Source organism: Anopheles marshallii, chromosome 2 (assembly GCF_943734725.1).
Source record: "Anopheles marshallii chromosome 2, idAnoMarsDA_429_01, whole genome shotgun sequence".
Classification (NCBI taxonomy): domain Eukaryota; kingdom Metazoa; phylum Arthropoda; class Insecta; order Diptera; family Culicidae; genus Anopheles; species Anopheles marshallii.
In genome coordinates this window covers 15,583,288-15,610,195 of record NC_071326.1, presented here as the reverse complement: position 1 = coordinate 15,610,195, position 26,908 = coordinate 15,583,288, and the positions used below count along the sequence as shown (strand labels likewise).

The 26,908-nt window shown below is 46.3% G+C and overlaps 7 protein-coding genes across 7 annotated transcripts; 4 read left to right on the top strand and 3 right to left on the bottom strand.

Annotated features, from left to right (window-relative positions):
* Positions 1 to 595: 595 nt before the first annotated feature.
* LOC128709970 (aspartate aminotransferase, cytoplasmic) lies at positions 596 to 2,451 on the bottom strand. The gene is made up of 4 exons (XM_053805009.1): positions 2,343 to 2,451; positions 1,217 to 1,876; positions 813 to 1,121; positions 596 to 732 (listed from the first exon to the last, which is right to left on the bottom strand). Exons 1-4 carry the CDS (start codon positions 2,449 to 2,451, stop codon positions 596 to 598), a joined length of 1,215 nt encoding a protein of 404 aa, XP_053660984.1.
* Positions 2,452 to 3,287: 836 nt separating this feature from the next.
* LOC128708486 (protein C12orf4 homolog) lies at positions 3,288 to 4,945 on the top strand. The gene is made up of 2 exons (XM_053803465.1): positions 3,288 to 4,664; positions 4,736 to 4,945. The coding sequence occupies exons 1-2, from the start codon at positions 3,288 to 3,290 to the stop codon at positions 4,943 to 4,945; spliced, it is 1,587 nt and encodes a 528-aa protein (XP_053659440.1).
* Positions 4,946 to 8,745: 3,800 nt separating this feature from the next.
* LOC128708935 (uncharacterized) lies at positions 8,746 to 10,606 on the top strand. The gene is made up of 2 exons (XM_053803915.1): positions 8,746 to 8,901; positions 8,996 to 10,606. Exons 1-2 carry the CDS (start codon positions 8,746 to 8,748, stop codon positions 10,604 to 10,606), a joined length of 1,767 nt encoding a protein of 588 aa, XP_053659890.1.
* Positions 10,607 to 13,070: 2,464 nt separating this feature from the next.
* Positions 13,071 to 17,860, bottom strand: LOC128716052 (protein dispatched). Its single transcript, XM_053810978.1, is given in 9 exon segments — positions 13,071 to 14,642; positions 14,730 to 14,884; positions 14,950 to 15,182; positions 15,263 to 15,551; positions 15,623 to 15,900; positions 16,404 to 16,495; positions 16,575 to 16,987; positions 17,060 to 17,591; positions 17,696 to 17,860. Coding segments are annotated over 9 exon segments (3,729 nt in total).
* An 872-nt stretch (positions 17,861 to 18,732) lies between these two features.
* On the top strand, positions 18,733 to 19,707 carry LOC128709057 (uncharacterized). Its single transcript, XM_053804043.1, has 2 exons — positions 18,733 to 18,836; positions 18,909 to 19,707. Exons 1-2 carry the CDS (start codon positions 18,733 to 18,735, stop codon positions 19,705 to 19,707), a joined length of 903 nt encoding a protein of 300 aa, XP_053660018.1.
* A 341-nt stretch (positions 19,708 to 20,048) lies between these two features.
* On the bottom strand, positions 20,049 to 21,286 carry LOC128716041 (histone RNA hairpin-binding protein). Its single transcript, XM_053810968.1, has 5 exons — positions 21,143 to 21,286; positions 20,881 to 20,989; positions 20,349 to 20,724; positions 20,142 to 20,267; positions 20,049 to 20,067 (listed from the first exon to the last, which is right to left on the bottom strand). The coding sequence occupies exons 1-5, from the start codon at positions 21,284 to 21,286 to the stop codon at positions 20,049 to 20,051; spliced, it is 774 nt and encodes a 257-aa protein (XP_053666943.1).
* A 1,700-nt stretch (positions 21,287 to 22,986) lies between these two features.
* LOC128708028 (WD repeat domain phosphoinositide-interacting protein 3) lies at positions 22,987 to 24,170 on the top strand. The gene is made up of 3 exons (XM_053802986.1): positions 22,987 to 23,053; positions 23,121 to 23,996; positions 24,064 to 24,170. The coding sequence occupies exons 1-3, from the start codon at positions 22,987 to 22,989 to the stop codon at positions 24,168 to 24,170; spliced, it is 1,050 nt and encodes a 349-aa protein (XP_053658961.1).
* Positions 24,171 to 26,908: the final 2,738 nt, after the last annotated feature.

Here is a 26,908-nt window from a genome sequence, read left to right as displayed (position 1 = left end):
AGACAATGGTTTATCAATTCCTCCAAAAATTTAACAAAACACACCATTGCACATATATTTGCATCCGTATATCCGTCACGCCATTACGGACACAATCCAAGTTATGTAAAAAAAAGCAATTCTCGATTAGCTATTAAACGACCCGCGTTTCTTCGGTTGTGTGGTGTTACTTTTAGGTGGTGTAAACTGTATTGTACTATGTCGCTGCGTACTTGCACGCATTTTGCTACGCCATGGTGGCGCCTTTACTAATCTTCTCAAAGAAAAACGGTGATTGCTTGTGTGTTCAGTGGTATTTTGTATCGGTGCTACACAAACTGCTCCTGGCCACTGTAGATCGCATCCGTTTATGGATATTTTTACAATATAAAATCAACCCGTGTCCTTTGGTTGAAATGCAAATAATTGAAATGCTAAACAAAAGCTAAAGGTGTCTACTTCTGGTTTTTGGGTGCTGGGTAGTTGGTGTAGAGGTGTTTTCTGGATGTTATTGTTTAAATCGAGTCACTTGAGTGATGTTTTTTTAAGGGGGTAAGTCATTCCGTCATCCGAACTAGCTGACCCATTCTCCGTTACTGTCCTTCTCCGCTGGGTACTATTCGCGGGTTACTGCGGCATGGATAGCGCGGGCAACGTATGCAACATTGCTTTCATTCAGCCCGCACATGCTGATGCGTCCAGTTTTCAGCAGATAAATGCTAAACTCCTTGATTAGTATCTGCACTTGGCTTTCTGCAAAATCGAAACGAAACGTTGGATGGATATGAGTCAATGGTTTACTTCTACAATCAATCCTCTCCCACACATCCTACCGTTGAGGCCGGTGTAGGAAAACATTCCAATTTGATTGGTAATGTGCTCCCAAGTGCCCGGCGTCTTCAGTGCCACGAGCTCATCGTACAGAGCCTTACGCATGGTGATGATACGCGAGCTCATCGTCTTGATGCACTCCATCCACTCGTTGCGTAGGTCCTTATCGTTCAGTACGCGACTCACGATACGGCTACCGAAAGCCGGTGGGTTCGAGTACATGCCACGGACGAGCAACGTAATCTGGGAAGCGACGGCGGCACTAGTGGTGGCCTCCTTTTGAACCACCGTTAAATTACCGATTCGCTCGTCTACAAGCATAAGAGAGAGAGCGAGAGCGTGATTAAAAGAACCCATTTTTCAAGTGTGTGTCTCCCCTTTATGGCACTCCATTATTTAAACTTACTGTAAAGACCAAAGTTCTTGGCAAAGCTTTGCGCACAAAACAGTTCAAATCCGCGGCTAACGAAATACCGCACGGCGAACGCATCCTTGTTGGGGTCACCGCTTGCAAAGCCCTGGTAGGCGGAATCGAAGAACGGGAACAGCTTACGCTTCTCACACACATCCGCAATCTGCTTCCACTGGTCTTCGGTCGGATCGATCCCGGTCGGATTGTGGGCACAGGCGTGCAGTATAACTACCGCGCCCTCCGGCGCATTTCCGAGATCCTCAATCATGCCGGCAAAATCAATTGCACGCGTTTCCTGGTGCCAGTACCGGTAGGTTTTCGGTTCCGTAAAGCCCGCGTACAGAAACACCTTGTGGTGGTTTTCCCACGTCGGGTCGGAATAGTAGAAGGTGGTGCGCTTAAGAATACGTGCCAGAAATTCGGCCCCAAGACGTAGCGCACCGGTACCGGACAGACACTGCACACCGAAGGCACGCTTGCTTTTGAGTGCATCGTTATCCTCGCCCAGTAGCAACGTGCTCGCCGCATTCGTTATGTTGTCCATACCGAGCACGGGCAAATATTCATGATTTAGCGACCCGTCGGCAACAATCGCTGCTTCGGCTTTTTTCACCACCGGCAGTATCCAGGGTTTGCCCTCGTTCGTTCGATAAGCTGCAAAAATAGAAAAAAAAAGCAGTATGTCATATGTTAGCACACTGGGGGGTTGGAGAGACAGCATAGAAACAACAATTGAGAATCCTTGAGTATTTAGTGGTTGACAGACAGCAGATTGGGTTCATTCGATTGCTTTGATAACGATTGGTGCGGTTGGGGCTGCGATGCCCCGTTTCCATCGCGATGTACTTCTTCCCAACAGCACCGGTGCGAGATATGTTCTCGCAATGTGGTTGCGGTTTGCGTAAGCATTTCTAGCAATCGACCAACAGGAGGAACAAAAAATATCGCGCATAACTTCACACCGACCTCGCAAAATTAGACATTTATTTCAAATCTTTCGTGACCTCGGTTAACCTTGACAGTCAGTCAACCATCGATAAGGAGGGGAGAAAGAAGAGAACATTGGCCGTGATGGAATGGGGGGTAAACGACCTAGCGCAACATGCATATTTTTGCTTACCTCCTACGCCAAGATTAACCTTGTTGGGGTTCGGATCTTCAATGCACGCCTTATTGAGGGCAAACACTTCCACCGGAGGACCCAATTCGACCGAAGCGAAAATGCTCATGATTGGACGTTTTGTTTTTCTACTGCCGCTGGAACGTAATTAACACGACACACTTGTACGTTAACTTAAATGCCACTTTCGAAGCACCACCGACCGCCAACGTTCACCGGAGATAAATGAATGAAATGGGATCGTTTTCCTAGTGAAACTGTGGTCCCACTGCTGGTTGCTCTTTCGCGTTGCGACTTTCTCGTCCGACCCTTTTGCTTCCGTTCGCAATTGTGTAACTTAATGTGCCGCTCCAACGCTCCAATTGCGAACCGGATAGTGGTGTGCGGGAATACAAACATACATGTAAACGTGTAAGAATTCCCTCCCCCCATCTTCTCCATCCCCACCATCTACTAACACCTGCTCCTATCATTGCGTACAAACATTTAAACGGAGCATTGGGAAGTTTCTCAGAAAACTCGAACGTGGGCTCTCTGTGTGTTTTGACCGGCTAACATTGCGATGTAGAACGTACAGCGTGAGAGCAAATAAAAAACCCCACACCAACACACGCGCACGTGGAATGATAAAAAAATTGGCAAACAACAACAGCATAATTTCACGCAGGTTTTGGTGGTGTAAGTTATTGGAACCGATATTTACAACACAGGGGTGTTATTGCATAATACATTTTCATTGAATCTTCATTGTTTGCTAATATTGTACAATATTTCTCTTTTCCTCACTGAAAGGTGATACACAACCCTGTCCAGCTGATAAGCAATGTAGCTTCCACAGCAACCCTGTCAAAATACCAAACGTCATCCAGATGGGCGAACCGTAAATAAACCAACAACGGCCAAGCAAACACAGTAGGCGTATTGCAATACGGAGCAAACACGGTGATGGAGCTGGAACCGAGTAAGATTGTGGACTTTCACTATGAATACACCAACGTGGACGATAAGCCGGCAAAGCTGGTGTACGCAATCGAAATCCCGTACAAAGGAAGTGTGGCCGAGTTGAGCCACCAGATCGTGTCCGTTCGGATGGATCCAATAATGAAGTTTCTCCGGGCGGATCGGAACCTTCTCCAAACGCTGGAATCATTTATCGAGCGTGAAAATCAAACGTTCTACGATGACCGGGATGAGCTGCTGTTGGAAAAGTTTCGCAATGGAACACCGGACGTGGACACGTTGGCGCTCGACACGGAGAAACTCTACCGGGAGGAGATACTCGAGTTTGCCGATCGGATTGGACCCACGGATGAGGAAATATTCGCCCAAAGCTACCATCAGCTGGTGCATTCGTCACTGCTGCCAGAAATATTGAGCAAAGAGCGCGAGTATGCACGTACCATTTCCAGTTTGGCCACACAAATGACACAGCAGATAACCACGATGAACACGCTGCATCAGGAGGAGATAGATTCGAAAATTAAACTGCTGGACATATCGATAACGCCGGAAAACATTAATCACATGTTGGCCAAGCAGTACGGCATGCAGAATATGATCCGGAAACAGTGCGAGTCGGAGCTGGAATCAACACGGGGACATCAGAAACACGAGTACCGGAACTGGGTAACGCAACATGTAGATGAAAGCTTTCTGGGCCATTCCGAAAGCCCGACCCAGATCGGTAACCGGTGGTCGATGATTTCCACCCAGGCCCCATCGATGGAGGAAAGCTTCACCATCCATCTGGGGTCACAGCTGAAGCATATGCACAATATACGCATTCTCAGTACGCGCGTGTCGGATCTATGCAGTCCGCTTTACGGTGATGCATCGTTCGGTGGACCAAATGTGGCATTGGGATTGTATTCCAGCTCACTGTGTGGTATCGTAGTGCTGACGCCGTCCGGTAAGATAACGCCCGATCGGGAGATACGACGAAATGCCAACATGTCGACGGAATTTCACTTCGATCAGATCGATCGACAGATTGAAAAGATACAGGAAGATTTGCGGAACCTTCAGCATGGTTCTGCGGTTGAGGCGGGTGGTGCACAAAGCCTAGCGGCTGCTGCTGGACGGCGACCAGATCGTACGGTGGTGACGGTAAAGCCGGGCGATGCATTTATAACGCGCCATTCCAATCTGTCCCACTCGCATGTCATCTTTCATCTCATATCGGATGAAACATTCCAAAGCCCGAGTGAAATAAATTCCCGCCATCCTGTGATATTGGGGTTACGCAATATATTGAAAATTTCCAGCCGGCATGACATCACCACGTTGACCATACCAGGTTTACTGAGGCACGAAATGTCCGAGGTGAGTGTTTCTGGCACCCCATTTCGTTTGAAAGGATGAACAGTTTTACTTTCATCTCGGTTTCTTTGTAGGATATGACCGTCAGCTGGTGCATAAGGCGTGCGGAGTTGGTGTTTAAATGTGCCAAAGGTTTCATGATCGAATCGGCCAGTTGGGGTGGAGCTGAACTGAACACGTTGCAGCTACTGTTACCACACGACATTTCGGAGGAGTTGTTCCGCACGCTCGCCGACATGGTACCACACGTGTTTCGTGTGGCAAATCCAAAAATTCTCCAATGAAGTGTAGCTGTTGAGTGTAGGAATCTCGGTAGAAAGGGAGTAACTATTGCAAATTGAAATGAAATATCTCCTATCGTAGCGGTTACAAATTGTACTCCAGAGAAAAGTAACTTCAACGAAAACTTAGCTATAATTGTAATATATTTGTGAACTCATTTATAAGCGCAACGGAGATTCTTTTCCGTTGTGATACGATATCAAATTAGTTAAATAATCCAATCATGCAAAATCACAATGCATTTTTTGGGGTGTTACTTATGTTACTATGTTTTATCAATTGTGCCGATTGGTTCGATTTTCAGAATTCTATTTCATGCTTCTCTTAAGGCAGTAAAAGTGCAAAAGCTGCTTACCGGTGGCGAAAGATTAGAATTAGTAAGAATTACAAAACGAAATGCAAAGATGTGCGATAGTCGGATATCCTACCCACTAGCCGATATGGGACTAATACAAATACGTATCAGGATGAAGTAAGCTGTGCACGCGACTCTCAGGCATTTTCATTGTTGCTCTTCGTCGAAAATGAACCATCTCTTGCAAAATTTACCAACAATTGCTAGTAGCTGCACTTGAACGCTATTGCTGATTCATGAGAATATTCAAAAAAATTTAAAAAAAAACGTTGAATTTGCTTGGAAAACTTGGGATCTTTCCAACTCAGTTACTGATTTGATGAACATCTTCGAATGTATAGTAAAATTTAATTTCAAGTACCATTCAAGTACCAAAGTATACCTGATTGTGTTTTATCATGTGCATTTTTATGATATTTGAGTCTTTGCTGCGAGCATCACCTAAATTTGGGGGTTTACAATGAGTGTGAAATTTGGCATTCATTCCAGCATACCTAATGTTGGTAGTTCTCAGACGATACCGGGAGGTTGGCTAGAGATACTTGATGGACATTTTTGTTCCACAGTTTTGTTTTACTAAAAAAATTTTCAGTGTACTTTGGATACTACGACACAATCAAACATCAACACTGACAAAGAGAACGACTATAAGTTGGAATCGAGCCCTGCTATTTGCAATGGCAATCATTTCACCAACACCAACGCAATCATTTACGAAGGCGAACGGTTGACATCTGTCAATTTTTCAAGCTGCTCGAAACTGAGACACAAAAAGCGCGTCGAGCAAAAGTTCAACGATTGTGGCCATTCAGATTCAGCCGATGTTGTTAAGCATTTCCGAAACATAATCCCTTTCAGCTCAAAAACATAAATTATCCAATGAAATCCGGATCCACTCAAGAAAGTTAAACACTTTAGTTGAATGTTCCGATTTGTAAAGGTAGTAAATAATTTACTTTATCATAGTCATTTATGTTAAATTACACATTTTAGATGAATGCTTCGTCAGGCCTAAAGGTTCGCTTGGAAGTTGTGCGACCAGTGTGAAGCAATTTCTACATGAAACGGTTTAAACACAGTTTTTTTTCATGATATGTATGTCTACAGCATGCTTTTGAGTCGTTTTACAACATTTATTCATCTCACAGTGAAAACTTTCCGCTTAATTTACCGGGAGATTAGGCAACTGCCCGAATGGTTAAATTTACAGCGCGTTGCTTGACTTGGTTGAAGCCTGTTCGAGCTGGCCAACGAGCCCTGTAGTATTTGACCGTCCATTTTCCCTGTCGACTGTCAAAACGGCCTTTCGACGAGGCCTGAATTTACACTGACTTGGGCTGGCCATTTGTTGCCAACAAGCAAAGTTCATCTCGGCTGGGCGCACGGAGGCACTGGAAGCGGGACTGGACATATTTTTGTTTATAATACATTTTAACTAAATCCCGATTGCGACAAGAGTGCGCAGCGAACGGAGTACGACGCATCGTCACCGTGAAGGAAAAGCCCCAGCACACGGATGCCGTTTGGTGCTCTGCGTAAGTTGGTTCCAACAACAGGGGTTGTTCGCAATGTATGGTGCCGTACGGGGATGGTAAGAGAGAAGCAGGAGGACCCCAGCAAAGCAGCAGCAGCGCCCGATGGTGTGTAGCTGCGGAGTACGCGCATGTGGTTGTGTGTGTGTTTGTGCGTGTGTTTCTCACATACGGCGTGTGTGTACGCGGACCCGAAAAACATATAGAACACTCCAAAAGAGCTGGTATGTCCAGCATTGTGGCTTGCATTATGTTGTCATTGAAACAATCGCACAGTGTGGTCTGACCGACGCGTCCAACATACGCAAACCAGTGAGTGTCGAAAGGACTGTTTAAAGACTCTTTAAAAGCGCTTGATCGCGTAAATGGGTGTATGAGCGCATCTCAGGAGTGGTATTTGAGTACGGTTGAAGTTCCAGTGTCCGTATAGTATTCGCCCGTGCGAATGGTGGGTCAATCGTGACTGCACTTTGTTTGACCCATCCTCATCCAACCCACCCCTTCCCCTCTCCGTCTTGCCCTCTATTGCGTGGTTCGATTATGGCAACATCGATGTCATTGCGAAGTGGTACCGTGACAGACAGCTTCAAACATCCAAGTGGCAGCAGGTGACGATCGCGTAGAAAGTAATGAACCATTTGGCTATATTACCAACACGGTAACGCACGGTCAGATCGTATTTCAGGAATGAACGAAAACACTCTTTTACAACATTCAGTGTCAAAAATTAAGCATCTCGCTGGAGTTAATGCCTAGGCATCATTGAATGGGGCTTTTTTTTGGTTTATTGTCAAACAAATTTACGCGTGGCACAGTGTTTCGGGGAGGACGCATTGCAAACCTGGAGTGTAAGTGGTCTCCCACCCAACCACCCCCTAATGCTGGTCGGAGCGTTCGGGAAAATGGGGGTGGGGGTAGTGTCTGCTTGCAGTTTGTATGCGCTACGATCATCGTCATCCCTTTCGCTTCCCGCAGTGACAGTTCTTGTTGGGTGGGAGAGCAAAAAAGGGGGATGCGTTTTTTGTTGTTGTTGTTTTTCTTCTTATTCTACCTATTTCTAATCGTTTTTGTCCTTTCATCTCTCTTTCTCCCTCTCACTTTCCCCCTCGTCCGCTTATAGTGACCGTGTGAAAAACATTCATCCCCCAATATACTCCCCCCTCACACACACACACACCCATTACGCTACGGAAAGTGTTGCAAGAAAGGAACGGAGCGAAGCCGAAGGGAAAAACAAAACATAAAAGCCTTCCGAAGGAGAAAGAAGGAGAGCGCGTAAAGCGGTGTGTGGAAAAGCGAAAGCGCTTGGTACCAAGCACACACGTACACACACGGCCATCGGTGAAGGAGACGGAAGATTGGCGTTAAATCTCAGCGCTGCGTGTGTGCAAGAGCGGTAAACGGAAAGACGCTCGCGTGTGCTAGAGCGAGAGCAAACACGCGAAAGAAACGACAAGGGCCCGAACGAAGCACAGAGCCAGAGCCTACTCATTCCATCAAAAAGATCCGTCAAAACCTTCCGTCGGAAATTGTGTGTGTGTGTGTGTTTTTTTTTGTTGGGATTCCATCGTGTAAATATACTCTAAAACTAAATTCCCGGTAGTAGAAGAGAAGGCACGGGAAAAAACACGCTGCTACGGCCCAATTCTTTAATGGCAAGTGGTTCCATTTGAACGCGCGACGCCCGGTGGCTTTTAATTTTCTCCGAACGTGTCGGCGTTTCGGAAGTTCGCGTCGCATTGTCACCATTCCACGTATAGTTAAATCTGCAAGACCTGGGACAGTTGAGGGCTCGGCAATATCGGGCTACGTAAAAAAAACCCACTCTCAAAGTCGCAAAGGATTGATCTAGTGTGTGCGCTTTTTTGTTGTTGATTGACCGGATCATTGATAACTATTGCTTGCCGGTTACACGATGGAGATGGATCCGCTACAGACACAGATTCAAACAGAGCTTCCCTTCTGTCGGTTGTGCTTTTCACAAGCGTGCGATTTGTACGAGTTGTTCCCGGGCGCAGGAAACGACAATGAATCTCTGCTGCTGAAGATACTCGAGTTGGTAAACGTCGCGGTAAGTAGAATGACTGGGTGAAGATGTGACCATTTGTATCTGCCAACATGAAAGTCTAACCTTTGATATGGTTGTTGTCCGTCACCACTTACAGATAAACTTCGATGAGGACCTAAACTCGTACATATGTGGCAAATGCGTAACGATGGTGGAGGATTTCTTCGAGTACAAGGAGAAGGTGAAGGAAAACGATCTGCTGCTGCGCGAGAAGCGCAAATCGGTCGATCATGCGGCGGCAATCTACAACGTTGTCAGCATGCAGCCGGACGCAACAAACAGTAGCGCCTCGAACGGTGCGACTGGCGCGGGTAGTGGTTCCGAGCTGGGTGCGGGCGGTATCGATGAACCACACGTTGGGATCGATCAGCGCATCTCGATCGACGGTGGTCCACCACTGAACGGTAACATAATCGAGTTCAAGAAGCAACTGTTCACTGCCTCACCGGCCCAGATCGGTATCTGGTTGTGTGTAGCGTCCGGCAGTGACATCCAGTGTCCGGCCGCGATCGAGGTGGACGATAACATACAGGTGGTGGCGGAGATAGGGCAACACAACCACGGGTTGCCCGTCTCGGTGCCGGAAAATCCGCCCGAAACGACACCGACGAAACAGCAGTCCCAGCACCAACAGCCACAGTCCCACCATCAGACACAGCATCATCAGCACACGCAAGAACACCATCCACACGAGGAGGATACGATCGTGGTGACGACAGATGGAACGCCGGCTATTTTATCTACCAGCACCGGCTCACCGGTAATCGCGAACAGCTCATCCCGCGGCGGTGTTGGTGGCCCCGGCAGCAAAGCATCCTCGACCTCGTCTTCGGCGAAGAAGAAAAAAACGCGTGACCAACCATCGAAGCGCAAGGTATCGAACGACATGCTGGTCGGCGATGGGTGGCTGACCGACGTCACCACGTACAAGCGCAACCACTACCAGCTCGTTACGAAAGATGGCTACCAAACGTTTCTCATCTACAACGGGTACCGGTTCCGGACGCAGCAAAAGATCCGCAACGGTATAGCGGCGTGGAAGTGTGCGTGGAACGGGCGGAAAGGTTGCCAGGCGATACTGCACATCACGGAGGACTACCAGAAGGTGCGGGAGGTCGGTTCACCCCACAACCACGAACCGTCGTTGCGCGATCGGATCATCTCGAACAAACCGACCAACGGGAACACATCGGACCAGAGCCTCATCATGCAATCGGACAGTGAGGAGCTGAGCGAGATGCACAAAATAACCGCCAGCACAAGCGTCGGTTCGACGAGCGGTGCCGGCGGTACGCTGGCGGGCGAAACGATAACGTTGGGCGGTGGTGCAACCGTGGTGGCCATCACCACAACCGGTGGGAACGCTTCCGTGAACAGTAGCACCTCGACGACGGCCAACGCCACGCTAGACCTTACCTCGGAGATGGATTTCGTGCAGCAGAGCAGTAACAGTGGCAGTGAGCTGATCACCACCACCACCACGACCAGCACGTCCGGTGGGTCGTCCTCCTCGTCAGCTGACCCGCAGGGTGGTGCGGCGACGGGGCACCATACACAGCACCATCATCACCATCATCATCCGCATCATTCTTCGCATGAGGTGGTGGGCGTGGTGGACGAAGTGGTCGGCAAGGACGATACCACCATGTCGATGGATATCGAGGAAATCATACGCCCGCACGTGGTACTGCATCCTAGCAGCGAGTAATCGGGTGGCCATCGGTGCGGAAAAAGGAATCAAATCGTGGCCCCGCCATTTTAATGCCACCATCAACACCTTCGCCATCAGGCACACTCCGCCTCCCGTCATCGTTCCAAAGATGCTGTACGGGGATGGAATGGCAAACCACCCGCATAAAGCTGATCTTTCGTCTCGGGCGATGTTGTGGAGCAGTAGTAAACTGTCGCTTTTCGCAATCGCAATGATTCTGTGGGGTAGCGCTCTCCCCACACGGGACGGTATGATGTGGGTAAGTGTCGCGAATCAGGCGATAAATGGGACATGTTTGATAGCAAGAAAACAAAAATGTAAAAAAGCCGCGCATTAGCAGTTAAGGGATCTCTCCCGCGGGGGAGGTGTTAGATTGGAATATTTTAGGGGTGGCCTTTTTTTCTTCCTTCTTTTGGACAAAATGCTCTTTGGTTGATGGCGGTGGGGCACAGCTACATTACGCTATTATATGTAATTCGATCGTTTTATTTTTGCATAAGTACATAATTGTATAATCCCCTGTTTTTCAAACCTCTCCCAAAAAAAAACCTACACGAGAAACCTTTGTAAGAACAGGCACCATTCTTACTACAACCAATCCTTATGCTGGTCGGAATCACACGAATAGTATGGTGTGTTATGGTGTGATAAGAATGGTCGATTTAAAAAACAAACAAACATTTAAACAAAAAATCATTGTGTAATACACTCACGCTCCCCATCTACATTACGAGGAATGATCAAGCTAGGCTAGGGACACAGGGTGGATTTTTCCTTCCTTTTTTTAACAAAAAAATCAGTTTGTATTAAGAACGCGCGTTTTATCTTTTACCATATCCCCACACAACTACACCGTTCTCCACCCCATCTCCGCCCGAAGGTCCTTCTTCTTTATTTCTCTTAGACCGTAAGTGCAAAATTTGTCATAGGTAGGCGTTAAGAAGGATGTGAAGAAATATATACATATAGTTATATATATATTATATACATAAATGCAAAACAGATACAGTTAAGGATTGATTGTACACACACACACCCACCCGCTCCATTTTCGCCAAAAAACGAGACACGCCACCACGGAGGTTGTCCCCTCGTTTTGTCCCCACACCACACACCTTTCCCCGGCCCATTATTAACACAATAAATCGGTCAAATCAATCGGTCATTTAGCTAAAAAAAACCCTCTGTCGGATGTGTAGTATTCGGATGAGAGAAATGGATAACGCCCTTCAGTCGTATTTCACATATTACACACCGTAGAACCGATGATTAATAATTAGTTTCACATTCTATTTTTTAATCGCCTTAATACTCTACTGTCGTCATACCGTGAGCGTCAAACTGTCGATTTGTCTCGACGTCTCGCCTTAGGAGACGCGGAAAATGTTGTCCTGTCGTTTCGAAATAAGCAGCATTATTACTGTTTGTTTTTGTACGTTCGTCCAACTACTGCAAGTTTCAACTTCTTGTTTTTGCTAATGTACACATCAACACGGGCACCGCCATACGCAATTCTCACGTGTTTGCTTCCTTTCTGATTCGTCTGTAAAACCTGTTTTCTTCCAACAAATCTTCCGCACATAATAATAGTTATCTGTAAATATATTCATATATGTATATATATATATATGTATCACAAAGTGGTTCCACTAATTCGCTCACAACATTCATATGTGTATCCTCTAGTTGTAACCGCTACTTTTCCGATTCCTGTTTATGCGAAATGAATTGACCCTGGGCAAAAAACAGCGCTATCTCGTCCGGTAGTTGCTAGAGAATATTTGCTTCCGTACCAGGGATGGGTTTTGAAGGATTGCACTTTCATTACCTAATGCATTGATGAAGCAGATTTACTGCAGGCTGCTCGTTAAATCGCTCTAACCGTTTTGGCTTAAGTTTTTGCTCCTAACAGACCTTTACACCATTCACTTGAGATCAGGGTGGTTTGGCAACGGTTTTCCAACAAAGAATGACAGATATTAATTGTTTGTTTTGGATTGCTGCCGACTGCCAAAAGACAGCCACCAAAGACTAAATTCGAACAACAGCATTTGAAAAAAAACACATCCATCTATAGTTGAGTCAGCGTCGGTGTGCCATAATCACGGGTAGTGGTTTATGGACTTGAACGACCCTAAAGTTATCAATTTTAGCTATATTTAAGTCTTCCGCGCCATACACGCCATGTTTGGCACCGGACAAATAATGATTGTTGGTGGAAGCTCAACGAGAACGGGGACAGGAGAAACAAAACACATTACCTACTGCACACGCATTCCACATGGCGCCTATAGAAAGTGGTTCCTACTACTGGTAAAACCCTATTTAAAACTCTAATACATCGGTTCTAAGTACATACAAATTTGCGCAACGCTACAGGGTAACACGTGGACGACAGCGTATGATATTCATTCTTTTACCACCATCACATCATGTTGTGAAACATCAACTCTCCTCCCGCCTACTGTGGTGCACTGTGCTGGGCTCCCTTCGTATCGATATCGTCCGGCAACACCATCGTAATGGCGCTAGCCGTGGAAGGACTCTGCTCACGGGGCAGTGAATACTTTTTCTTGAACGCCCGGTCAAAGTTGATCGGACGCGCAATATCCAGACTGATCGGTTTGATGATCGAGTTGGACGTCAGCGAATCCAGCTCGTGCGATTCGGACCCGACCAAATCACCGACCGCCGAGCTCGAATTTGATAGCAGCTGTTCCGACACAACACTCTGATGATGGTGCGACGTGTGGAAGTGATGATGATGGTGGTGACCCAACCGCGACGATCCGCCCGCTTCCAGTTGGGTGGTCACCTTGCACCCATCACCGCTGCGCAAACCGCTCCGCAGTTTGGGATAGCGAAATTGACCGAAACCATACTGCGGCCCAACCAGGCGTAACAAACTCATAAGAAAAAAGGTCGCATACACCCAACTGATGGACATGACGATCACCAGAAACACGCCAATCTGTATGTACGCTAGCACGCTCGAGGGTAACATCAGCGCACCGGCAATACCGGTCGTGATGGCGGCCATTGCCGTTGGTCCGAGCATTCGCTGCAGGGAGAAGCGCGTCGACGAACGTCGGTCCGGTTCGGTCGAGAGTCGGTAGTGGACACCGTAGTGTAGGCTAAAATCAACCGCCAGCCCAATCGCCGTACTGACCGCCACACTTTCCAGCACGTTCAGCTTCCAGCCCAGCAGCACAAGCATCGCTACCGTGGTGAGTATGGTGAGCGTTACGGTTACGATCGCGTACAGACTGATCAGCACGTTGAGCGTTACGAGCATCAGGACGAGGAGTGCGACGGCCATCGCCATCGCGATCGCTACCATCGTGCCGGTCGAGAGCGTGTCCTGCAGATCGAAAAACTCCAGCTCGCTGATAAACCACGCATTAGCCATTGTGGTCGGTGCATCGAGCAGCTGTTCGGCGAGCCAATGTTCGACCGTGCGCACGAACGATTCGATCTCGCGATAGGACATTGTGAATATTTGCGTACTTTCATACTCGATCACGACCGCCTTTACGATCTTGTCGTTAGGATGCGTCGACCTGGCGAACGGTACCGTTCCCAGCTGTTGTCCACTTGCCACAAACGAGCTACGGTCAAATTTGGGTCCTGCAACGCCCGGGATGAAAAACTCGCGCGGTGTCTCGTACAATGAAGATATCGACTCCGGCAAACACTGATCGAATATGTCGGGCGTAAACGGAAAGGGTGAAATTTCACAGCAAGGTGTCCGATCAATCTCACCCATCGAATCGTTACACCGCCGAGCCATCCAGCTAATGAAGTTCTCGATAAAACAGTTCGGCAACAGTAATCCGTAGCTCGTCTGGTAGAAGGTTTGGTTTTTAATACGACGACAAAACTGTAGCAACCACTGTTGCGATTCCGGTGCACTCATGTTAAATGAATCGTCAAAGTACAGGTCACCGCGCTGCTCCGGATCGAGAAAGTTCCCACGGTCGACGGGCAATACGCCCCAAACGAAGCGCAGGGGAATTTTGAGTGTTTCCGTCGTCTACAAAAAAGATGATTGGGATTTTGCAGGTATATAGTCAAAAGATAAGACGAAACACCCGGAACCAATTCATATATTCATACTTACTGTGTACATTTTCTCGAACCAAAACATATCCTTGTACTCACTGTCGTACCGCTCGAACGGATGGTTGCTGATAAATAGCTTAAAGTCGGGTGAGTCCGGTAGCCTCAACTTGGGCCAATGTAACACCAATATGCCGCTCATAATACCGATCGTTCCTGTACGAGAGATAGAATACATCAGTGAACATTTACTCCATGTCGCTTGTCCTCTTAAATCCTACCAAGTAAGGTGATCCACAGCCAGGGCAGGTTAATAATTAAGTCTATTATAGCATCTTCAACGCGTCTGCTAATGTGTGCGATCGAAATAAATGGGATCGTGCAGCGATGCGTTACACGAGCGAATGGTTTCAGCAGCATCAGGCAAGATATCCGCTCCGCGATCGATACGGCGGCCGGAAGCCAGGTGACCATTAGGAAATAATTCGCCATTACGGCCGTACCGGAAAATATGCTGTCGAACAAAGGGCAATGGAAGAAAGAACTCGACTGTTAACGATCCTTTGATGCTGAATATTTGCCAAACTAACTTACCCAAAGCACCGGACCGCCGTTATGGAGCTAACATAGGACGCATAGAACGCGGCCGCCGTTGTTAGAGACGTTACCAGCATCGATAAGGCCGCGTGTCGAAGTGTGCTGCCCATGATTTCCACTAATGTATCAGATGCACCGCGGGTCCCCGCCGTTCCACTTCCCTCCGAATTGCAGGACGATGTAGACGGTACGATTGGTATGACGATACCGCCGCCACATTTCACACGATCGGCAATGGTACATTGCCATATTTTCAGAAAGATAAAAGCATCATCGGCTCCAATGCCTGCGAAAGAGTTAATAATGTTACCGGTACAATCATCGATATCGACCGCTCGAATATTCGCTCATACTAACCTACAACCACAATAACAGCGAGCAGGTTCATGAACGGGAAGAAGGTAAGCTCGAAAATGAAGGAATAGATAAAGTAGGCAATTCCTAGGGAAAATGCCACCGCTAATACCGTCATAAGCGTGACAAACAGTGAGCCCGTGTATAGCCACATGCAGAGCACGACGAATATGCCACCGAGTCCGATCAGCCAACCATCGCGCAGCAAACATTCATCGAACAGTGCGTTCTTCAGGCCCATATCCATTGCAACAACCGATACGAGATCGTTGGCAAGATTACTGCAAAGATACAGGGTAAAGAAGAACGGTTAATGAGCGGCCAGGTTGTCTTTAACACTGTAACTACCGCCTGTGAGTCATGGATTTTGTACAAAACTGACGAAATCTTCTTAGCCTCGTTCGAGAGGAAGATGTTCAGAAGGATGTTTGGCCTCATATTTGTGGAAGGACCTTAGAGGAAATCTACGAACTGCACCAGCAGTGAATTATTATCATCAGGTCCTAATGTCTCGCTACGGTCGGTAATGCCATGAGAATGATACCAGACGACTCAACCGATAAAATTACTTCTAGGTCGTCCATATGGACAGAGGAGTGGTAGGGCCAAATTGAGATAACATGTTGGCATTGACACGAGCGTAGAAGACTGTAATTTGAAGTCAGATTATAACCATAATTCTGCCATACGATATGTATTGTAAAGTATGCAGTAAAAAAAGCTATTCCAGCTCTCCTTCAAACAACTGGGTAGTTCCAGTATTACGCTCAGTCGAAAAACTTACACTTGACTTAAGCTGTGATAAAACTGCATCGATTTTATGCTACGCGCAATCGGAAGAAATATCATAGTAGCGTTGAGAAATTCAGCAGACTCCTGTGCAAAAAGAAAGCGACAATGGATTAGAAAAAGATAGGTTACATTTTGTTAGGGACCCATTTCTAGGTAGGCTTACATTTTGTCGAATGAAATCCACATTCGTTAAATAGTGCAGTATATTGTACACCGCATTATGCTGTTTGCATTCACTCGGTGCAATACACCGAGAACCTATACAGTCATTGCTCAGCTTCATGTTGTGATAATACTGAAAGCAATCGTACAGCAGCGTCTTTACCATCGCTACATCTTCCTCGTTCAGTTCGAAGCAGGACGATTTGTTCGACAGAAACGTCACATAGTTTACGATGGACCACGGCCGGCAACAATTGTCCGATGTAAGTTCCCGCTGGCAAATGTCACCATAGTGCTCTACTTTTACCACTCTCTGCTCAAGTTCACACAGCGCCAAAAAGGCAATCAGCTCGAACATACTTTCGTTTAGGTTGTGATTTATTCGCTGCACTACCAGGTGAGCGTATTCTTTGTCTGCAAAAAGGTACATAAAATGATCCATAAATGTTTTAGAGGATATTGTTTACTAAGCCTTGGAATACTTACTCGGTGACTCGCAGAAGAATCCATCGGATGGTATGTGCGTTTCAATCGGTTCTGGCGGTGGTTTTAACTTCCGTAGCGTATCCCACTTTGCCCGTTTCTTTTCCATCGTCTTATTGCCAACCTCTTCCGTGTAGTACGATTGGTTACGACCGTACTCCCAAACTTCTTGCCTGCCACTCCGATGGGGCATTGTTTCGTTGTCATATTCTTCAAAGCTAATAATCTCCCCATTGGCCGCACTTTGGTTATGATACAGCTCCTTCAGGATGCGTATATTGTTGCTATACTTTTTTTGCTTTTTGGCCGATGTTTCTCCGTCCACGGTATTTAATGGTATTTTCTTTTTTGATTTATTCTTCCGTCGCTTGGGAAAACTGGCTTCGCCTGTAATGGGCCTGTGCAAGAGATTGTTCGTACCAAGCGTTAACTCTTTCGGATTGGCTACCAAGCGTCCGGCTGAGCCTGTTTCTTCTAACAGATTTCGCCATGCTGTCCATCGCTTGCCAATTGAAGTACCGCGTGCTTCGAATCCCTGTAGAGATTAAATCAGACAACACCATCAGAGAGTGCGTTGAGATGCGAAATTTGTAGCCAAATGCACGGTATCAAAACAGGCTTTGCTCTCTTATTGCTTACCAGTGTTGGATCATCGAAATCGGGCAGCTTTCGGGTGAACAGTGCGACAACGATGCAGGCCACGGAGAAAGTACCCACGGCCACCAGCACTAGCTGGGGACGGCGGGCCAAAAGTTTGTAATACCACTGCATGCTCTTCCTATTTGGTGCATCAAACAATCACATCCCCACAATGTCCTAGCGCACAAAGCTAGGGGCCGCTACTGTTCCGTGTGTGCCATGCGGTGTGGGAAGGAAGTGAAAAAAGGTGCATTCAAAACATGCTATTTACATTTCCTTACGCTCGATAGTGTACGCTACTGCTGCTTTTCACTCCCAAATAGTGTGCAATCACTATTCACTAACACGCGTACACACGCCAACACGCATCAGCGAAAGGACCTCCCCGGTACACCTGTATGAGTGTGCAAATATATGGTTCCGATTGCTTTTTTGCTTCTTCTGCTTCCTAAGCACGACGCCTTGGTCTAGCTCATGCTTGGTCAGCTTGGACAACAATTCGAAAAGGATTCATTTTGCGTGCTTTTACTAACCTGCTGGGTGGTGACTACACTGATTCAAACTGTTGAATCACTAAACTTTCATTACGGGAAAACCAACAAGTTGGTACTTGGCTACTCGATACCAGCGATCTCCGGAACATGGATACACATATTTTACTGCTTACGCTACACACTCTTACATAATTTCACTCACTTTTTCGGTGTACGGTAGCGTACGCTAGAATACATAGTATTCGCAACATACTTTTAACTAAATTGAACTCCAAAACACGGTATAAAGCGGAAAATTCACCCGCAGCAGTGCCGACCGTACGTGTGCTGCGTTCTTGCCTTTTCTTTGCTTGCATTCTCCTTCCTACCCTGCAAGTGTCGTCCCTTTCTCGCACCGTTTGACAGTTGTTTACGGATTTGTTTACATTTTTTCCATTCGTAAATAAATCAGTCCCAGATCGGGTGCGGATCGATAATGTCGCAGTAGGCGATGCAGATACGGTTCTAGGAATACGTCCTGCTTAATTTAACTCTATTACCACCATGACTACCGAGCTATATCGGTGTAGCTTCACATGGCCTCAGGTAGAAGGCAGCATAGAAAAACAAATAACGTTCCAAGTTGCCACATCTTCCGAACCAGATTTGTAAGTACCATTCCGGACTGTAACCCATTGGATATGCAACGTTGCTTTAATGGAAATGCATTTGTATTTTAGTGTTCCGCTGGAAGAACTTCTCGATTTGGACATGTGCTTGATTTTATCTGGAACCGATGAACAAGAGGCTTGCGAAATGCGCCTGACAATCGCTCCACTGTATTTACCCAGAGCCGTTTCGCTGGTGGTTGAATGTCCGGTAATAGAATGTTATTACGGCCGATTGAACGAGTACTACAGCACCTATCACGGTGAGCTGGTATATACGCTTGAAGATGTGAAAGTGTTCCGCTTTGATATACGCATTGCAACGGACATTGATGAGCTGCAGCTGAAATTCATCACGAACAAAAGTGAGCCGCTCTGTCTGTACGGTACCCGTTTGTATCTGTCGCGCAACACAGATCCCCTGCGTACGATGATGGCGATGATGGGAGGGAGAAAAATTAATCCCGTTGCTGTCGAGCATCGTTTGCAAGAAACGGACCTATCCGAGAAGGCGGAAAAATGCAAACGTTTGATTCTTGGTTCTATGCTTTCGTCGGAACAAAACATTGTTAATAACAATGCACAAACGGGAGAATCTACGGAACAGATGGCTACTTCACCCCCACAGGACAGGACGGATAGCAGTTTGCCGAATATTTTCAGCAAGATGGAACTTTCAACGGGCCTAACTCAGAACACTACACTAATGGAAGCTGCAATGAAGCAATACATAGATGCCAAGTTCATCGAATTACAGCAGATGCTTGATAACCGGCTGACCGTATTAGAAACTCGCCAAAACCGAAAGCTTGACCGGATATTAGCATTATTACAAGAGAACGCGAATGATTCTACAGCAAATGTACAATAAATGACCCCAGTTGCTCTGGTGTCCCATTGTGGGACAAATAGCTACGAAGGGATACGAGATATTTATTACATGAAGTGTGAGAAATTACTTGTAAATAACGTTCAGTTCTGTTCAAGCTGCAAAAATCCTAATAGTTAGCGGGTAACACCCGGTATAAACGAATGTTATTTTGTTTGTTTGTACATGCACAAAACTCCCATTTCACATCCGTTGTCGCACATTTGGTGGGAGGCGGACTAAGTAGTAATAAATACGGCAACAGATTCCGACCAAGTCCCGGTAGAACAATCAATGCCCTTCCTTAAAACGTATCCTACATATTGCCGATCGATGTTAGCGTTTCAGGCGTTTTCTTCGAGGCTGCAAAGACAGTACAACAGAACAACGACATTAGAAGGTTCTGCGTAACAACGCTATAGTAACGTGGTGCTTACGTGTTGTTGGGATCAAAGCAGTGCAACTGCTTACGCCAAACCCGTATCAGCCCGTCCCATGCACGGCGACTGTATTTCAGATGCTTTTGCGGTGTTGTGGGATGCTCCTTGGTGCGTTCATGTCTACATGAAAACCGTGGCAAAGAACAAACATTAATGACACTGACAAGATCGATGGTAACTTCCCCTCTTCACGCAGTCACGTACTTTGGTATTTGTTGGATATAGTTCTCATAACCCAGCGTATTCTTGCCGTAATCGATCTGCTTCTGACGACGGACCAGCACGGCCTCATCCGTTTCATACTCTAGCTGCTTGCGGCTGTTCTGACTAGACGCACCGGAGCTGGAACTTTCGCGCCGCAAGCGCCAACTACCGTGATCATTCTCGTGCCTTTTGCTTCGTTTCCACTGGCCACCACTTTGTTGACCCTCTACTTCCCCATCTGCATCGGGATCCATCCCAGGGGTCGTTTTCTCATCGGTTTCTTCACTGCTCGACTCGCCGGACAAACGTCGCTTGAAGGGAGATTTTATGAGTTCATTCTGTACCAACTTTTCGTACTTCTTTACATTGGCCGAATCTGCAATGATGCATGGTGTGATTAATGCCGGATGTTGGACCGGCGTGTGACATAGCAAGTAGAGCGGTACTACCAAACCACCATAACCTCAACCCAAAACCGTCTAGTGGTTGCTGCGGGATGATCTTCAGCCAGCAGCAGAAGTGCGTCACTTACCCAGAATATCGATCTCGATTTGTCGTCCATTGGATGCTTTATACAGGACGGACATTTCAGTCGATTGCACTTCCGGATTTTGGCCTTCCCCTTGGTCTGTTCCTTTCGGCTATTTGTTTGGTACGTTCCAAGATTTTCGACCATGCAAAAAAGGATACAAACTATTTTATGCACCAACTAGTAGCAGGCGACGTACGAAAGCGAGACAGACGTTTGCGACTTCACAAACACAACCATAACGCGATGAAGTTGATATACATACCGATGCAGTTTCGCACGACTTTTCGCGCTCCGATCGCAACATTTTTGCTGCCTTTTCTTCTTCTTCCGGTGTTGGTTCGTACCAGCTTGCCGTGAAATTAATGTTACTACTGAAATTCGTTTGTACTGCACTTGATGCAGACATTGTCCAAACGGCTATACGGAACGAATAAATCTTCAGCAATTACTGAATTGTCTACTGGTTGTTGTGGGGTGATGGTTTTTACAAATATCGTATGCAGTACACTATTCCAAGTCGTTCAATTTTTAAACTGCACAAATTTCTTCATCTGCTGCATAGATTGTGTATGCATTAATAGCGTTCACTGTTAAAATAACAAAATTTACAGCTAAAAGTTTGATACAATACGATTGTTTAGTTTATTTACTGCGTCCCTGATTGAAGATAAAACTAACTCTAGGTGCGTAAGGCACCAGGTTAAAGGTTTCAGTGACTATAAAACAAGCTTTCGGCCGAACGTTGCGCGCGGGAAAACAATCCCGCATCTGTGTGGCTGCCAGGTTGGTACATGATTTGTTCATAGTCTCACTAACACATCGACACGACATTTTTGACAGTTGTGAACAAACACAGTAGTGATATGCGGATCGATCCGAACCTATCCGGGACAGAGCACAAACCTTTCAAACCTATCTACAAACGACCGGAAGCGATGCTGGAGGTATAGTCCAGCGGGTAGTATCGCAAGTAGGTTCAAAAGGTGCAAGAGAGCATAACTGACTCCAACTTGGTGGTATACTGAGTATGAGTTGGAAACGAGTCAAAGTAGGTTCAGTAGGTGCAACAATTTCGGTTTGTACAATAAAGCATGAGCGACTCCGACATGTGGATACAGTCCAATTCCATTCAAAAACGGGTCTAAGAAGGTTTAGTAGGTGCAAAAAAACGACTTCGTGTCTTTGGTGCAGCGAGTTCTAGTCAGGACGAAGTAGGTTCGACACGAACTTGCTGCACGAACTGTTCTGTACAGAATTTACCTGTTCTCCGTCGGAACGAACCTGCTGTACCCACAGGTCAACTAAATGTATTTGCGCTTATGGGTCGACCAGACCTTGTTGCAGGTAAAACAGAAGAATAACACATGTGCCGGTTAAATAATTTAGCCGATGATGCAACACACGCCTAGTTTCGATTCAAATCTCGACCTGATTCCCACATAAATCTGAGTTTTCAATAACGTCGTGGATTCTAGTAGTGGAAGTAGTACGTAATAATAAGAAGTACTTTTAAATGACAAAAAAAAACACATGCAGCAACAACAGCCAGACTAAAAAGTCAGATTAATTAGTAGCTGGTAACATCTTAAAACATACTTTGAGAGTTGAAGATACATAGAAATTTGTAAACTTAGTGCATACAAGAGCATTTAAATTTTCGGGATTTAGAACAGAATATTATTTGAATAGTACTTGTGATGTGAAAAATGCTGTACCATTGACAGATGTCCAGTGAAAACCATACAACAATGCATACTGTCACTGAAGCGTTGATGTCAGTTCAATCGTTTGCATTAGCTGCAGCCAAGAATAACAATACGCACCGACGTTTTTTTTGAGTGTGTGTGCGAAGAAAGATTACGGAAAGAAAGGGGGAGGAAATTGATTGTTTGCGTTGGCAGGTGAGGGCGGTTGCAAGGATAAATAGAACGCATCAAACGCTAGAGCGCTGAAAGATTATACACCAAGCGCAATACAGCAGCAACAGCAGTAATATTCGGCTCCTAGGAGTGAGTAATGACGTAAATAATATGCTGGTAGCTTGAATTGCACGAAAAACGATCAATCGCGAAAAATCCCCTCGAAGTGTGTAGCGGAAGCCTAAAGATGAATCTGGTTGATTGCAACCCGTATGGCAATGGGTTGCTGTATGCTGGCTTTAATCAAGATCAGGGTAAGTGAGAACGATTTGTCATGGTATCTCTGTGTGTTACATGTCTCTGTCGCCTCATCGCCTACAGGTTGTTTCGCTTGTGCGACTGACAATGGCTTTCGTGTGTACAATAGTGATCCGCTAAAGGAGAAGGAGCGCCAAATCTTCCCCGATGGAGGTGTCGCTTACGTGGAGATGCTGTTCCGCTGCAACTATCTAGCGCTAGTGGGTGGTGGTTTGCGGCCACTCTATCCGCCGAACAAAGTGCTCGTATGGGACGATCTCAAGAAGGCACCTGCGATTTCGCTCGATTTTAATGCCCCCGTCAAGGGTGTACGGCTCCGCCGGGATCGTATCGTGGTGGTGCTGGAAGGAATCATCAAGGTGTACGCTTTCACACAGACACCTACCCAGCTGCACGTGTTTGAAACGTCCAAAAATCCACAGGGCCTGTGTGTGCTCTGTCCGAACAGCACCAAGTCGCTGCTCGCCTTTCCCGGTCGTCGTACCGGCCACGTGCAGATCGTTGATCTGGCCAACACGGAAAAAGCGCCCCATGAGATTATTGCCCACGAAGCGGCCATCAGCTGCATTGCACTGAACTTGCAGGGCACCCGGTTGGCGACGGCGAGTGATCGGGGCACGCTGATCCGCATCTTTGACACATCGAGCGGCGCAAAGGTGGCCGAACTGCGGCGCGGTTCGAACCAGGCAAAAATCTATTGCATTAACTTTAACCACCAATCGACGTCCGTGGTGGTATCGTCGGATCACGGCACCATCCATGTGTTTAATCTGGAGGAACCGAACAAGGGTCGGGATGGCGGTTCTTTGGGAACCGGTGTCGGTGGTTCTAGCCTGTTGACACGCTACTTCACCAGCCAGTGGTCGTTTTGCAAATTTTCTATCCCACAAGGCCCACCGTGCATCTGTGCTTTTGGATCTGAGAACAATTCCGTAATTGGTAAGTAGGTGGTAACTATGGTCGGTTCAATGTGGTACATGTAACCGTTTTTCTCGATCCTTTCCAGTGATATGTGCGGATGGGCATTATTACAAGTTTGTCTACAACAACAAAGGCGAATGTTCGCGAGAAGTTTGTACGCAGTTTCTTGAAATGTCTGACGATCAAACGTAAGTGTGGCGAAGCCGAACGACGCTGGATACCAAGGAGTTTATAAAACATTGCAGAAAGGAAAGAGAGCGGCGTTTTTTGGGAAGGAAACTATATTATGTATTTAGGTACGGATATGATTCTCTTGGAGAGCGAGCGGGTGGAACAAAGTCCTGGTTACAAAGCCACAGCAAGGAGTATTGATGGAAGGTTTAAGGAAAAATCTATTTCCTTCAGGTATATTTAAATAGCGATGCATATGTACTACATGAAGGAAGCGTTAAGCGCTAAGTAAATTAAATACATTTACATTGTGTTTTGATTCATCCGATAGCTGCATGCTAATACGTGATTGATTGTACCGTAAAGAAGCTGCATTTGTTTCGACATAATTTATCAAGCCCAAGTGGCTGACGTCATGGTTATATTTAGATTGCTTCATGGTAGTGCAATTGGGTGGTCTGATATGCGCGATGTGTAAAAAAGTTGTAATGTTCGTGTATCAGTACACGTACGTTGGGATATGTTCTGTATTGTTTTGCGTTTGAGTATTTATTATGGTTTTATTTTTATCGACCTCGGCTGATAAATGATGCAACGTACGTTTCGTTGTACTCTACATGGAATGTTCGGAAAGTTGTGTTCCATTTGAAGCTATGAGTAATGTAAATAATTCGTGGAAACACGATGCGTTAAAACTGTAACATTTACATTCAAGTTCATTTGATCATTTAAAAGATTTTGCTCTCAAAAAACACGAATTTTACCAGTTAATATAAGATAAAGGAAAATACCGGGTCTTTTCTAGTGTTCCATAACATGTTTTGGTATAGTAAATCTGATTATTTGCTGCTCCGCCAAATTTTATCATTCGATTGAATGTTCCAACAGTCAACTTGAATTGATTCTTACAGTTTGACAATTACTGTTGTCACATCGCACCCAACAAACATTTTTGACAGTGATGCATCACATTGTGTGCATCTGTTGCAAAAGCAAATTTGAACTTTTGTTTGTAAGTTTACTTATTTACTGTGTTGTCGAAATATCGTGTGCTTTAGGCATAGGTTTTATACTATTTTACAGCTAAATATACAAATGTTAGGTTTGTTTTCGTTGGCGCTGTGTGCAAGATTAAACGGTAAAGATGTGTTTTACCACACGGTCACAAACAACTATGGGCTGAAACTGTTGGATTCTGTCAAAAGATCGGTTGCTAGTGACAGCTGAGAATGGAAAACAAAATCATTCTCGTATTATGACTGGCCGCGAGCGTGTCGTGTGCCGATCGCAAAGTTTATTAAAGTTTGTGCAAGTTAAACCGTACAAAACAACACATCACAATGTTGTGATGTTTCGCGGCTGTTAGTCGGTGCCCCGTGTTGGACTAAGGATATACTATTCGCAAAGTTTTGCACTTATTATACGCACCGCCTTGAAAGGATAAGGTTTTGGTGCACGGAAATTCCTTTGCCAAATTTAAAACCAACACCTAACGTGTGTCAGGTAGTGTGCTTCGCTCAAACTAATTGGATTAAGGGTTACGGTGTGACCAAATACTTCACATACACACCTGTTTTTTTGGGGCGATTCGTTAGAAGTTCGAAGAAAGAAATTTCTTGGAATAACTAGTGATGCAGATACTTGATCAATATCAAGAAGTTATTACCAAGAAACGGGAAAGTAGGTAAAAGATTTGTTCTCCTCGTGGCAAATTCCCTAGAATGAATATATTCGAAGGAAAGGTTCAAAAGAAACTCCGGCCATCATTGTGGAATCTTGTCGCTGACGCTTTTCCATCGTGCGATCGATGAACGATCGCGGTTTTGGGGTTGGAAGAGTAGATCCGGACCCAGCACCTACCTTTCAGTGCGGCGTGTACTTGTCCGGGAGCGTGCCTGCGTTTGTGTGTGTAGGGAAAGCTAATGGAAGAGCGGAAGAAGCGATAGGAAGGGCAGCGTGAAGGTGCATTAAAGTAGCCAACCCACGGCGCGCGTCTCCGTCGAAAGCGGACAGCGGAGTGTGAGTGAGAAAGGCAGCGGGCAAGAGCAAGAAGGATAAAAAAGGGAAGCGAAAAGTAGCAAGCAAAAGCAGGTTTCACCACCAGCACGGGGTGGAGAAAGAAGGTGGTAAAGAAGTTTTGACCTGGCTGCTTAGATTGCCAGTGTGTGTGTGTGCGTGCTGGTGTTTTTCATCTTGCATACGAAGTGCGCTGGCTGTGTGTGTGCGTTGGTCAAGAAGAAGCCCAGAAGAAAGAGCGATCGAAGGGGTTTGTTTGCCTGTGCGCATCGAAGTCACCCGTGGCCGTTCTTGATGTGACCAAAGTAGGTGTGTGTATATATGTGTGTGTGTGCGTGAGCAGAAATAAAGCAAAAGTGGATTCGTGAACGCAAAGAGGCGGTGGAGTTGTCGAAAGGGTGGTCCCAGTTCCCAAACCCCGAAGTTACCCTCGCAGTTTTCGCGGCGTGTGTGTGTGTGTGTCTTTGCTAGGTTTGTTCTTAGCGGTGCGAAGAATTCGGAAGGGGTGCAAATTTTTATGCAGGTACGCGAAATTATATCGCAGAAAAAGAGGGAGCAAACGGCACCAACACAACGCCACGAAGGTGGTATTATTATAGCCCACGCTTGCGTTTTTCGGTGCAGCAGTCGACTCCCAACCCCCGCCCGCCCCCGTGGTGTGTCAAGGGTCGTGCGGGGTGTCGTGAGAGAGCCCTCCAAAAGCCTGCCGGAAAGTGGACTGTGTGTGTATGTGACGTGTGCAG